The sequence below is a fragment of the Coniophora puteana genome (assembly GCF_000271625.1).
Source record: "Coniophora puteana RWD-64-598 SS2 unplaced genomic scaffold CONPUscaffold_8, whole genome shotgun sequence".
Lineage (NCBI taxonomy): Eukaryota > Fungi > Basidiomycota > Agaricomycetes > Boletales > Coniophoraceae > Coniophora > Coniophora puteana.
In genome coordinates, this window is record NW_006913060.1 from 52110 (window position 1) to 66241 (window position 14132).

General features: G+C 53.2%; 4 protein-coding genes across 4 annotated transcripts; 1 reads left to right on the forward strand and 3 right to left on the reverse strand.

Moving 5' to 3' along the window:
• Positions 1–732: 732 nt before the first annotated feature.
• CONPUDRAFT_144745 (uncharacterized protein) lies at positions 733–1959 on the forward strand (the record flags this gene model as incomplete). The annotated part of the gene is made up of 9 exons (XM_007771676.1): positions 733–776; positions 825–851; positions 909–943; positions 997–1075; positions 1128–1238; positions 1292–1371; positions 1430–1632; positions 1698–1775; positions 1825–1959. 9 exons carry the CDS (start codon positions 733–735, stop codon positions 1957–1959), a joined length of 792 nt encoding a protein of 263 aa, XP_007769866.1.
• A 185-nt stretch (positions 1960–2144) lies between these two features.
• On the reverse strand, positions 2145–3908 carry CONPUDRAFT_144746 (NAD(P)-binding protein). Its single transcript, XM_007771677.1, has 5 exons — positions 3557–3908; positions 2950–3485; positions 2881–2898; positions 2814–2828; positions 2145–2757 (listed from the first exon to the last, which is right to left on the reverse strand). Exons 1-5 carry the CDS (start codon positions 3621–3623, stop codon positions 2242–2244), a joined length of 1152 nt encoding a protein of 383 aa, XP_007769867.1. The 5' UTR covers positions 3624–3908; the 3' UTR covers positions 2145–2241.
• A 454-nt stretch (positions 3909–4362) lies between these two features.
• CONPUDRAFT_57994 (acetate--CoA ligase) lies at positions 4363–6860 on the reverse strand (the record flags this gene model as incomplete). The annotated part of the gene is made up of 9 exons (XM_007771533.1): positions 4363–4485; positions 4561–4699; positions 4760–4907; positions 4961–5042; positions 5097–5331; positions 5390–5841; positions 5941–6447; positions 6511–6660; positions 6717–6860. The coding sequence occupies 9 exons, from the start codon at positions 6858–6860 to the stop codon at positions 4363–4365; spliced, it is 1980 nt and encodes a 659-aa protein (XP_007769723.1).
• Positions 6861–9905: 3045 nt separating this feature from the next.
• Positions 9906–11934, reverse strand: CONPUDRAFT_82882 (uncharacterized protein). The gene is made up of 9 exons (XM_007771678.1): positions 11699–11934; positions 11560–11616; positions 11423–11495; positions 11343–11369; positions 11253–11287; positions 11007–11196; positions 10665–10947; positions 10525–10605; positions 9906–10457 (listed from the first exon to the last, which is right to left on the reverse strand). The coding sequence occupies exons 1-9, from the start codon at positions 11751–11753 to the stop codon at positions 10314–10316; spliced, it is 945 nt and encodes a 314-aa protein (XP_007769868.1). The 5' UTR covers positions 11754–11934; the 3' UTR covers positions 9906–10313.
• Between the last annotated feature and the right edge of the window lie 2198 nt (positions 11935–14132).

Genomic DNA, 14132 nt, shown 5'->3' on the forward strand with positions numbered 1-14132 from the left:
TGTTACGATTGGTTTACTTTCTACTTCGTATTCGTATGAACATCTACTAGTATCAGCAACTGGACACTACTAGTAGATTCTATTTCATTCTATCTGTTTCTTTGTAACATCTTTGACTCCTTATGAGTCATAACGGCTTGATTACGAACCATGAGTCCTTACGACTCATATTCTCGGTAGCAACTCATTCTCGGACCCTTGACTGTATTAGTACTATTAATGCGAGTCCTCTTGATTCGCTCTTCACGTCTCATGAGTCAATGTGACTCATTCGACCTTCTTAGTAAGCAACTAGTAGAATAGGTATATAAACCCTCATGTACGAGGCCTAAGACCTCAGACTAGTTCTACCTCTATTACTACGTACATCTCGAACTCGCTCTAAGATCATAGTCAAGGACTATCGATAACCGACATCACGAAAGATAAGATAACAAGACCTAAGAGATTAGATCTCTTTGAACCATACGCACCAGGCGTATACGAACATAGTTATCAGAACATCGTAATAGTAATCTACGAGGTTCCGAACCATAACACCCAGTTAACACGTTTATTTATGGCCTTGTCATGTATCAGTTTGCCCTATACAAGAGACTGAGTGAGTACAGCTCTAGTCCCTTGTTGCCTCGAACCGACCTTGGTCTTGAGACTTCAACGATAGGTTCTCGGTGAAGTATGTCAAACGTTTAATCCAGAGTCTTGCTCGCGAACTGACTAGGTATCAGAGCCATGGTCGCCTTCCTTTTTGTCCTGGACACCGTGCATAGTGCTTCGTAAGTTGCACAACTCTGATCGCCTCCTGTACTCACGCACATCATCAGGATAATCTACATGGCCCGGTATTATGTGTACGTCGTTGAACATCCTTCTTCCCTACTCGCATTTTTTACCTGAATTCGCCGTAGTGTCACGAACTACACGAATCCGGAGGCGTTGCTCTGTAAGTCGCGGCCGGCCAACCTTCTTAAGAAACGAAGCTCACTCGGTCTCTAGACGTGTCCTGGCCATATCCTTTCACGCCCATTGCTACTGCCCTGGCAGCGCTAGCAACCCAAATATTCGACGGCTGGCGGTAGATCCCTCTCACCCCCTATAAATTCCTGGGTCTCCACGCGACATGACAGGATATGGAGACTGAGCGGTAATGCTCTCTTATTTAGAATTATCATTGTCCTTGCAATCGTCTCCTTCGGTCTGGGAGCGGCATGTGGTATCAAGGCGTGGATCATTAACTAGTAAACCCCGCCCTTTCTTTTCAAATGGCATCGCTGACTCATAGACTTCGCAGCATCCCCAACATGGTCTCTATAAGCCATCTGGTGACTTCCTGGCTCGTCCTTCAAGTCGCCATCGATGTTTTTATCACCGGTACGTCCTTGCACCTGGTTACCGAACAGACCGTTTAACTCCTCGCATCCTCGGGCAGCTACGCTGATCACGATCCTTGGACGCTCACGCACCACCTTCCGGCGCACGACCGGCGTAGTCAACCAGATTATGCGCGGTGCCATCCAAACGGGTCTTTTTGCCAGCGTCTTCTCTCTGGGCGACCTCATCCCGTTCCTCGTCGCGCCAAACACAAACTTGTACGGAATGTTCGCGATGCCCATTGGACGGATATACACCAACGTAAGTTCATCTCAGTCTGCTCCCTCCTCCGAACGTTCTCCTAACCGCGATCGGTCCTCGCCTAGACGTTACTCGACACGCTCCTTACCCGCGAAACTCTGCGCAACCAGCTGTTGGCGGATCCTACCAGCATAAACAGTGTGGTTCGTCTTTAGGTGTCGGAAATTCGGGCACGGCTGATCTTTCTTATAGCCCGGATATTCTCCCGCACCCGTGTATACTATGAGCACACTCCGGTTCAAATATGATAAGACGACCGGCCACGAAACAGCGGATGAGTCTTGCGCACAGACACCCGAGGTTGTCAAGCAGGCATTGTCTGTCTAGATTGGTGGACCCCGGTACGCAAATCTATGTACGACTTGCATCAGCTTTGTGCTTGGCAATAATTCTCGACAGCCATATATGTAGACATTCATCCCGTTTTCATACAACATAGGCGTAGCTCTTCTCATGTTCTTCATTGTACTATGTGGCTCCTCATCAATCAACCATTGTTCTTTTTCAGATGGGCAAACTCGCCGGGTGATACACATGTACCTGCTACATCCCATAGGGTCTCCAGATTTAGCTGTTCATCCGCGATTTGTGCACTCTACACAGAGTCGACTACGAAATCAGCTTGACCAAATCAACCAACTCCCCCTGACTCGTCAGCGCCGCCTCGACGATAGCCACATCCGCCAACGCGCCCCTCGGGCTCCCTAGACCATCGTCCTTCTCCCCTTTAACAACAGCAAAAAAGCTCTCCCACTCCGCCTCAACGCCCCTGACAGGATAATCTGCCGTCTCGACCGTCTCCGGGCCCGCCTTTCCGTCCTCTGACACCTCGACGGACCTGGTGGTCACGCGAATGACGCCGATCTCCTTCCCGGATGCGTCCGTGCCCCTCGCGCTCTCGACGGAAAGCCATCCGTTAGATCCAGAGATGGTCGTGCCGTTGCCCTTGGTGAGGGTCGACGAAGGTGCGGCGAACGTCATTTCGAGGATGCCTTGCGCGCCCGAGGCGGTCTTGAGGACCGAGTGCGTCGTGTCGTGCGGCGGGAGATAGGACTTGTACAATGACGCGAAGCCGGTGAGGTGGGTTACCGGAGATAGCATGATGCGGAGCGCGGATGTTTGGTGCTTTGGCGCAGTTCAGCTTAGCTTCCGTTAGGATTCAACTGAGAGCAACGACTTACCACTCCTCCATCTAGCTGACATATTTCGATCAGAACACGGTTCGCGGCATTGTAGCGATACACTCACCAGAAACCCACCCTGATACTAAACTACTTGTCAATAAACCACATCTCCTCATCCTAACACAACACTCACATCCGGCACAGTCCTCCACGGCGTCTTATACCACTTCGACGTCTTATCCATATACCCCACCGACCTCATACTAAAAAAATTCACCTTCCCAATCTTCCCCTCCCTCACCGCCCGCCCAGCAGCAACATACCCAGGCTCGCTCTCAAAATTCTCCGCAATCCTCCACACCAGCCCTCGGCGTTTATACCGCCCCTCGTACTCCGCAACCAGCGCCTTCCCCTCCCGCACGTCCGGCGCGATCGGCTTCGCGCTCAACACGTGCTTGCCCGCCGCGAGCGCCTCGCGGATCACCGCGGGCTGCGCGCAGATGGGCAGGATAATATTCACGGCGACGATATCCTCGCGCGCGAGGAGCGCAGCGAGGCTCCGCGCCGTGGCTTTCTCGTCCCCGTCGCTAGCATCAGGAACATCGTAGTAAACATCCGGAGCCAAGCCGAGCTGCGAGGCAGCCTCGGCCGAGAGCTCCGCCGCGCTCTTCTGTGTGCGCGACCATACCGCTTTGAGCGGGAGCGCGACGGCGCGCGTGCTCGCGAGAGCTGGGATGTGTGCTTTTGCGGTGTCAGACCTCGACTCTCGGACGCAGAAGACAGAGGTAAGACAGACTCACTTTCTTTGGCGTACAAACCAGCACCTATGAACGCGATCCCCTTCAAGTTGGAACCTGTCGACGACATGGTGGTCGAGCGGAGACTTCACCACATGCCGTGTCGAGCTCCGAGTCCTAGGAGACACATGACTGCTTGAGCGGTCACACTGAACGCAGGACCAGCTATCTTTAGCCGGGAGGATAAACTGAAAGCGAGAGCCGTGTGGTTTGCGTTTGCCCTCTCAAGGATGCTGTTGATGGTGAACCGTCAGATGGCCAGGTTCCACCGTTTACGATGAATGATCCGGTCCAAAACGCAGTGGCAGGAAATCCGTCGGTATTCATTCGTAGACCGTCGTCCCCTATGCTGGATCACGAGTCCAGTCTCAAGCAAGAAACCAAAAGAGAACAAGAGACACCGAGAGAAGGAGGTCAAATGACAAGGGTGGCGTCCGGAGGCGAGATAGTGGCTCGGAACGCCGCTCGGCCAATTCCGAAGGGGCTGTGCCACGAAATTAACCCGTCCGCACCTTCCACACCCACCATCCCCAACATACGAAAAAAAACAGAACAATGCATAACAACCATTAATACACGTTACATCTAGAGTACAATCAATCATGCACTAGCTCGTGGGTAAACTTCTACTAGGTGTCAATCAAAACAACACTCCTCCTTACAGCTGTCCCGTCAACTATCCGCAAAGCTACCTCAAACCACTCACAATCAAACCCGACGACAAAACGACGAAACAACAAGATATAAGGCAGAAGAAGACGAAGTGCGAAGCCGGGCGAGGAAACAAGGAGAAGAAAAGACCCCGCCTATCAAGCGCTCTCCGCAACCTTCTTCTTGATAACATCAACAACGCCCGGCTCCGCAACAGTACTCAGATCCCCAAGCTGGTCGCCCTCGCCTGCGACGATCTTGCGCATAATGCGGCGCATAATCTACGTCAATCACGCCCACAATCAGCCGCTCTGCTTGCTATACCCGCGAAACCAAAGAAAGAGGGGGAGGCGCACCTTGCCAGAGCGCGTCTTGGGCAGATCGCTGACGATGAAGATCTTCTTCGGCGCCGCAAAGGGGCCGATCACCTTGCGTACCTGGAGGACGAGCTCCTTGGTGAGCGCGGCCTCGTCGCTGGGGTCGTACGTGAATTCCCTACAGGATAAACGTCACTCGTGGGTGGGTGGTCGCAACACGTGTTTACAGCGTACTCACGGTTTCAGTGTGACGAACGCGTAGACGGCCTGGCCTGTGAGCTCATCGGCCGTACCAATGACCGCCGTCTCTGCGACACCCTTGTGGCAGATGAGCGCCGACTCAATCTCCGCTGTCGACAGACGATGTCCAGATACGTTGATGACATCTACCAAAGACCAAGATGAGCACAAGCTCCCACAAAGACAAACTGGCACGCACCATCGATACGGCCCTTGATCCAGATATACCCGTGCTCATCACGGGCAGCGCCGTCACCAGTGTAGAACACCCCAGGGTACGGCTATTGCATTTCGTCAGCTTCGTCTCGCGCATTTCGCTAGCCACGCAGACCTACCTTCATATACGTCTCGAGGTACCGCGCATGGTCGTTGTACACCGTACGCGCGATCGACGGCCAGGGGTTCTTGATCGCAAGCACGCCCTCGACATTGTTGCCATCGAGCTCCCTGCCCGTGACAGGGTCGAGAATAACAGGCTCGATACCAAAGAAGGGCACGGTAGCCGATCCCGGCTTCGTCTCGATCGCACCGGGGAAAGGCGTGACGACAATCGAGCCAGTTTCCGTTTGCCTATCCAACACCAGCGATCAGCACAAGTAGATCAAAGGACAACTCAAAAGCGACGCACCAGAAGGTATCGACAATCGCACACTGCTTCCGCCCGACATGCTCATTATACCAATTCCACGCCTCGGGATTGATCGGCTCCCCAACACTCCCGAGCACACGCAGCGTACTCAAATCATGCTTCTCGACATGCTGCTCGCCCAGCCTCCTCAGCAGCCGGATCGCCGTCGGCGCCGAGTAAAACTGCGTAATCTTGTGCTTCTCGACCGTCTCCCAGTAGCGCGACGGCGTCGGGTACACGGGCGTCGACTCGAATACGGTCGTCGAGACGCCGTTCGCGAGCGGGCCGTACACGATGTAGGTGTGGCCCGTGATCCAGCCGATGTCGGCCATGCACGCGAACTTGTCGTCCGGGTGCACGTCGAACACGTACTTGACCGTCAGCGCGGCACCGAGGAGGTACCCGCCAGTGGTGTGGACGACGCCCTTGGGCTTTCCGGTCGAACCGGAGGTCTATATATAGCCACGTCTCAGCAACTCCATCATGAGCTCAGTAATGCGGCGCGTGTGGGGAATCTAGGACGGCAAAAGTGTGAAACGCGAAAGACGCACGTAGAGAATGAAGAGCGGGTCCTCGGAGGCCATGATCTCCGGCGGGCAGTAGTTGGGCACCTTGGCGGTCTCCTCGTGCCACCACAAGTCACGGCCCTCGGTCCAAGCCACGTCGTTGCCAGTGCGCTGAAGGACGAGAACGTGCTCTACGACGGAGGAGCCCTTGAGGGCAGCATCGACGATCGCCTTTGTAGCGATCGTCTTGCCACCGCGCCGCCCCTCGTCGCTGGTGAGGAGCACGCGGGACTTGCAGTCGTGGACGCGGTCGCGGAGGGACTCGGCGCTGAAGCCTGCGAATACGACGGAGTGGACTGCGCCGATGCGGGCGCAGGCGAGGAAGGCAGCGACGGCCTGCCATGTCATGGGGAGGTAGATGGAGACGGTATCGCCCTTTTTGACGCCGAGGTTCCTGAGGACATTGGCGATGGAGCAGACCTCGCTGAGGAGCTCGCGGTAGGTGATGAGGCTGCCTTCACCAGGCTCGTCTGCCTCGTACACGATGGCAACCTATGGAATTTCACATGCAGGTTTAGTACGCGTCAAAGGCGCGTGATAAGGGAGGGAGGGGACCTTGTCGGGGTGCTTGAATGCCCAGCGATCGACGCAGTTGTAAGACGCGTTGAGGCCACCGTCAGGGAACCAGACGATATCGCCGTTTTCGAATCCGCCTGCACGGACTGTGTGGAAGGGCCTGTCCCAGTGGAGGGTCTGGCGGGCCATCTGGTTGGGAAGGGCATTAATGGCGATAATGGATCGGCGTGAACGATGGGACGTACATGGGCCCACCATTTGTCCGATTCATGACCGACAGTCTCGGTGTGAACATCCTTGTACGCCTTGTGGTCGGGGCCGACGTGGGGTTTGCGGTCGCCAGTCTTGAGACGCGGGGCGACGGGGTGAATGGGGATTTGTTCAGCCATTGTTGTTTTAGAGAGGGAAGAGGATAGTTCTGATCTGGGACGCAGCTGACCTTATAACACCATCACTTCCCCGCCACTGCACACGGGGTCCACAGTGCCCGAGCTGGTGGCCAGGGTCCACTGCACGTCAACGGCACCCTCATCTGCTCCCCCATTGGCCCATCTCCCATGCCCAGAGCGCCTTGGGCATCCGACAAAGGGATCGGGACAAGCAGACGCCTGCTTTTACTATCTCGCTCATGCCGTGATGAGATGTGCGGAGCCAAAGCGGCATTCCGGCTGCACAACAGGAGAAAGACCGGGGCAGAAAAACAATCGACGGCAGGAATGGTTGACCCATCTTCCACCTCTCCGATTCCTTCCTTTCTTCCCTTCTGACCTTCCTACAGTCATTTGCATTCCAACCCGGAAAACGCGCGTCTCGCGAACTGTTTGTTCCGCGCAAACTCATACCCGATTTGGCTTGTGGTCACACGCGATCACAGTGTGACTGTCTGTTACCACTGGGCGCGTTTCCAGGCGTTTCCCCCCTCCATCTATGCTGCCCGCAGTCTTGTGGATCCTCCTTGTGGGAGAATGCAGCGCCCCGGAGGGGTTGTGAAACTGTTGAATCAATACATGAATATTCCTTCTTCCAAAAGGTGCACTTAGAGTTTGTCAAGATAGATGCCTGAGTGAGTATGGACTCATGTTACTTAGTATAACATATTTGACATTTCAGTTGATGAAATCCGTGCACGTCCTGAGGCCTGAGGCCAGGAATTGGACTCGGTCAACACTGTCTATCTTCCGATAGTGAGAAATTATTTCGTAGATGTTGCAGAAGAGGATCTAAGTGCCGGTTCGGGCAAGGGTTCGGGCAACAATCTGAGGCTCCTTGACAGGCAGTGTTTTATTCTACATTGAATTAGAGCTTGGTATTCTACATTGAATTAGAGCTTGGTATTTTTCCCGCGAGACAAAACTGATATGTGATTGGCTGAGGATGAGACAAAACGGACATCTGATTGGCTGATTCCGCCGCGTCTCGGCTATTCTGGACAGTTGCCTCTTTCGCACTTTTTTCTCACAACCTTCCGTTGCATCGTGCGCTCCAGCTTCGTCCTCCTTGACAATCTGTAACAATCTCATGTTGTAGTTAGTGTCGGGTGAGGACGATCTGAGTCCTAGGGTTGATTATGGTCAATTTGGGTGGCATGTGTATCAGATTAGTACTGTCTTTTTTCGACCAAAAGTTCGCGGGGTGGCGTGGGAAGATGACTACCAAATACGGCGTGTCCCGCTTTTTGGTTCGTGAGGGTAGTTGGGTGCGGGACAAGGTTCGTCGGGCTTTTTGGGCATGGGACAAGAGTTCATCGGGGATGGGATACCGGTAGGACCCCCGAATATCCCTACCAAGGCTTGGTGCCGACCGAACCCCAAATGTCCGGACCAGACCACAAAAATAGGACCAAAATGTCCGCCAAATTCCCCTGGCCTCCCAGTATAAATTCCGAGAAATTTGCACAGTTTTTGCATTGGTCAGATTTTTAACTACGAACAGTCATTCAGTCAATGCACGGTCAAGGGAGGCTTCGACCTCTCGTTTGAGTCGCTCTCTAGCTCGGCCGCCCTCAAGATCCTCCGTGATCTCCCCCAATCTAACCCGGATCTCTGGGATCGGATCTCCACACCTCCTGCATCCGAGAAGGAGGACATTGAGGCTCAGGTACCTGACGCCGACGTTGATCCCTTTGAGATGGAGGACGATGCCGATGCCGACGATATGTGGATGGATTCGGCTGATGTTCTGGGTAGGATTCTGTACCCTGACGGCTCAAGCGGGGCCGAGAATGGCCTTGACGTTACAGATGAGCATGAAGCGGACGTTGAGGCTGCTCATATGCCTGAACCGGACACTTTAGGCCGTGGTAAGCGCCGCAAGACGTCGAACAAGAACTTCAGCGGGTTTTTCGGGCACTAGGTAGTCTTAGAATGGTTGTAGGAGCTTATTTGATGAATACATATGCGTTTTTCTGCTATTTACGGTGTGTCCCGCTTTTTAGTTCGCGGGCGTCTACAGATGCGGGACAAACTGACCAAAAAGTTCATGTCACCGGTCCGGTGGGACACGGGACGAACTTTTGGTCGAAAAAAGACAGTAGTCTACGGGTGTTCCGGAACACATAAGAAATGAAAAACCCAACCTTGAATCCAATATGAGGCCTCTGTTCTCGGGCGACCTGGGAAAAGTTTGGGCAAATGGAGATATGGACGGGTGGATAGGGAGATGGACGGGTGAGCTGGGAGATGCATGGTAAGCTGAAAGTTGTACGGGTGAATTGAGAGGTTGTATATGGGTGAAGGAGTCACCAAGTACTATGATACTAAGCGCATCATGATTGTGTTTTCATTGGGCAATATTCCATCGGAAATCTACATGATAACCACTTATTCTGTTAGTTCAATAACATTTACAGCATTCTGTAAGATATGTCTATCCCGTGGCTGCCCACGGGTCAAACAGCTAGTTCGTCAAAAAACCACTCGGTGATTTGTGGTATAATTCCGAGCTGATCTGAGGCAACATGACTTAGGTATTGTGGTAAGATAGATTGGTATCACTATACTCTAACTTAATCAACTCTACTAAACAAAACTCTCTGACGCGGGTTGTATTACAGTGTGTGTTGACTGCGAGGCACAACAGCAGCGTCCATAAAGCCGAAGTCACGTCGGAGTATCAAAAGCTCGCGCGTGACTACTATATATGGCTAAGCTTTGTCCAGAACAAACACGCCGCGAGACGCGCGTTTTCCGGGTTGGAATGCAAATGACTGTATCCTCGATCACCATCGAAATCAACAGACTCACCGGCATCTTACACAATACCTCCCTTTCTTGTATCGGCACCCCGTTCCCTCCTTCCCCGCACTGCGGATCCCTTACGTGTGTTTGACATAAATGAAACCGCTCGTGTGAGTCTGCGACGATGGCGATGCAAATATCAGACGTTACGTTTCTATGTGAAAGCCCACGCGCATCACTGATCAGGGCACCCAAGCTGTTTCAAGTCAAGTTATATTGATGTCGTAACTTACTATAAACATTAGTCCAGCGTTGAACGAGTGTACGATAGCGAGGGGATAGCAGCGACAGAGACCACAGAGTGAGAGAGCGAGAGCAAATGAGAGTGGGACATGCAATGAGTGAATCGAATCTATGATGAGACAGAGATGCCAAATGCGAAACCAGGCCAATGAACACGAAGCAATAAGACACACACGAAGAAGAAGGAGAAGAAGGAGAAGAACACATAAATAAGCACGCTCGAGCCGTGTGCGAGAGCCATGAGCCGCCCCCGTAGGCTGGCCAGGCTGAAATTGGGAGCCAGCACCCTGCCAGTCACGGTGGACTGGCACATCCTTTTCCTGTCGGCATGATAGCCTTTGGCGAAGCAGAAGCAGAAGCCCCTCAGGGCTCCTCCGGGATGGGCATGGCGCCCTTCGTCTCGAACGACCCCGTGTCCGAGACGACCTGCACCTCTTTCCGGATCTCCAGCTCCGACAGCTGGTGCACGTTCCCGGGTCGGCTCCCCTGCGAAGGTCCCCACGCACTCTGGGAAACAGGGAGAAACAGGGTGGATTAAGCGTGCCGAACGGGTTATCAAACTACTGGGGCTCACCATCGAGTCCATGTTGACCGCTGTGCCGCTTGCCATCTGATTTCGCAGGTCCTGGCGCGAAAGGAGCGTGTCCAGCAGAGTCTTCCCAACAAACAAGCCGTCAGCATGCATCACAAACGCCACGACTGCCTGCCACCCACATTCGTATAAATCCGCCCAATCGGAATCGCAAACATCCCATACAGATTCGTCGTCGGCAGCTCAAGAAACGTGAGCAGATCGCACAACGAAAAAATCCCCGCGAACAACCCCGTCTGGATCGCGCCCCGGATCAGCCGGTTGATCACCGTGTCCGTCTTCCGGAATCCCGTCCGCGAGCGCGCGAGGATGATCGACAGCGTCCCGGTCACGAACGCGTCCGCGATCACCTGCATCACGAGCCACCCCGTCACGAGGTTGTTGATCTGCGGGAGCTCGACGAGTCTGCGCAACATCGAGGCTCAATACGTGTGCGTCTGTGCGGTGAGGTGAGTGGGACTTACACTTTGATGATCCATGCCTTGATCCCGCAGAGGAAGCCGAGGATGCATGACGGGATGGCGAGGAGGATAACGATCCCGAAGAGCACGTTGCTCCCGCTCAGGCGCCAGATACGGTGGCCCAGGAAGATCTGAGTCAAGAGCGCGGCCAGCGCAGTCGCGATGGGCGTGAACGTGTACGGCCAAAGCGCATCTAAACGACGGCTCAGTCATGGTTCAACCCCACATCAGACAAAAAACGGGACGTACTCGTGAGCGCGGCCGGCTGGTCGTAATTCGTTACACTACGTCCCGGGTTATTTACACGATCAAACCCTCGAGGGTCAAACGAAAACGTACACATAAACCCAGGCCATATAGATCACACTGATGCACAGTAAGAACCCGGCAAGTCAGCGAGAAAGGCGAAAGAGACGTACGCTGCACTATGCACCGTGTCCAGGAGGAACAGGAACAGAACCATCAGCCTCAGCTCGAGCCGGTCATTGAACTCTGGCCATACCACCATCGTCGAATCAGCACCGTGTTACATCAACAAGATCAAAGGGACACTCACTCGCGCGGTGGTACGCGGCGAACTGGTACGTGACCAGGCCATAGAGGTACGTGTTGACTGCATACAGGCCGCACGTCAGCGTTAGCATCGCTGCATGGTACTATGATTATGACTCTGAGGTCACAGTATGTAAACGCACAGAAGATACCGATCAGCAAGGTACCGATCGTCCCGTCGTAGTCGCCGGCGGCCATCGCGCTTGTTTCTGTTTCAAGTTCCTGGTTATTATGCTTCCTTTCAATTTACGTGAGGCACGAAACGCTGGGCAAGCGTCGATATGTAGTGGGCGCTCGAATACAGCCTCAAAAGCCAAGAGTGGAAGTTGAAGCGAGAGTCGAGAGAGTGATACAGTGTTATGTGACAGAGGTCGAGCCGAGTCGAGAGGATGTCAGGACAACGACTCTCCCCCGCCTTTTTATATCCGAATTGAAAGAGAGCTGTTCCATTAACCTCTGCGGCGCTGCCGAAATCCAAGGACCCTAGCGCATCTCGAGAAAGGGCGCATGTCACGCCATGTCAAGAGATCATAAGACACAAGTGGTCCCGAGGAAAGGTTGCCGCCTGCCCTTCATACAGATTGAATTGAGTCGACTGGGACCTACATACACTGTACAGCGGCTTACCAGAATCTCGGTTGACGACCGATCGAGTTTTTTTCTTTCCCCTTCAACTGTCTCGCGAGCTTCCCTAGCTGCATTCATTCTGCATCTGCCCATCTGACTCTCGAATCGCGTGCAACCGAGGTGAAGCGGCGCGAAGCGTCGTCGGTTTCTGGCAGCTGTTTCCAGCCAGCGCTGTCGTCGTCAGAACAGGACCTCGGCATCTACCGTCGACGGTCGTCGGGTCCCTAGAAAAATTTTGCGGTCCTTACGGTTTTCGTGGCGCAAAGTTTACCTTGATGGCTCAGCTGCTGGCCCCATTTGAGCAAGTTAGCCGTCGACCCGGATATCCATCGTTTGGTGGCCCTGAGCTCGAGATCAGTCGAGTGAATTGGGGGTGAGGAGAGGCACGTGCGGAGCGACGTTGTCGCTCGTCGGGGGTTGTAGGAGCTATGCAGATGCATGATGGCGGCATCCCTGCTCGCAAGGTTTGACAGGATGTACTCTACTTGGGCGCCGCTTACAAGAGTGTATCTCAACATTAACGTTGTGTGGAGTTACCGAATAATGAAGGGTCTCGGATAATTAAGATGGATATGCAAGAGAAATATTACAAGCTCGCTTCATCGACCTGGTTATCGTTGCAAAAGGACCGGAGGCAAATGGGGTGCTCTGCTCATCCTCGCGGAGTCTGAATTTTCCCACTCTAGCCCCTGAATCCACGACATATGGTCGTTCTCTGCCAGTGACGCCATCTGTCCATCTCGTTCCCCCGCGATTGTCGTGCACGACGAGGGGAGATGCTTCCATCTGTGTGTCTACTGAACGTGCTTCTAGCCGTTCCTGGTTCACCACCACCGGGGTACAGCCCCAGACTTGCTGGCATCTCCAGACGGTTAGAGCAAACTGCCATGATGCATGATGGTTGAACTCTGCAAAGGTCGTAAAGTTAGCATGTCTGAAAGCGTACCCTCGTTTCATAGAAACTGTACTTACAACTCACTCACAAGGAATGTTCGCTTCAATCGCCAGTCTTACACTTCGAACAAGACAGCGCCCTTAGATCATGTTGTCAGGTTACCGCTGTTGGCATATCTTTCCCTGAAGAGTGGAGGGAGGACTCCAGATGCGACGTTCGCATTCAGCAGAGACTGCTACTGCTAACAACCGGCTGAGGACATTGGAGAACGGGCCCATCGGAATATGTTGACACGTTCCACTAGGTATGATTGGTAAGTACATACTATCCTTGCGAGCGCCTCAACATTCTCCTTCCTCAGCAAGTTTTCACTGTGCAGGGACATATATACCATGAACCGTACTGAATAGATCATATACAGCTCTAGACGGGTATTCCAAGCAAAATATCCGTCCTAAAGACAGCGGCAATCTTTGGCTGTGCGCCTTGATGCCCAGGGTCCACCCTATTCCATTTTTCTAGATCAACGTTGAGAAGTCGTTAAGTGGTCCTCGAAGCTTAAATTTCGGGGTCTTGTAAGCGCATCAGAAGCACACCCCTAGTGCTGTTCGGGATACGACTTCTCCTGAGCAATAAACACCTATGGAGCTTTCGATTGTGAGTTCCTTGCACAGTCGTCTTTTACACGCCATGTGGGCAACAGGAAAAGTCAACAACAAGCTTGGTCAGCAGATGGTCGAAAGAATATGAACAAGCTCATTTTTGCCCATTTGGTCCGCGCCCCCATTTTGACAGCATCAAAAGAAAGCTTGGGATGCTGCACACGAAAGAGGAATACGGATTCTACCAACCCAACAGCTCACAGTAACCAGCGCCGGGGATTTCGACAACGGCTCAATTCGCTCTACGCCCGTATGTATGGAGAAATTGACATGTAAAAGTAATCTCAAATATCAGCTAACGAACAGTGCGTCTGGTCAACCAGCTACGAGCTTGAGAATCCTCAGACTCCCTGCGACGTGGGAGTCAAAAAAAACCGCGACTCACTCCCACGT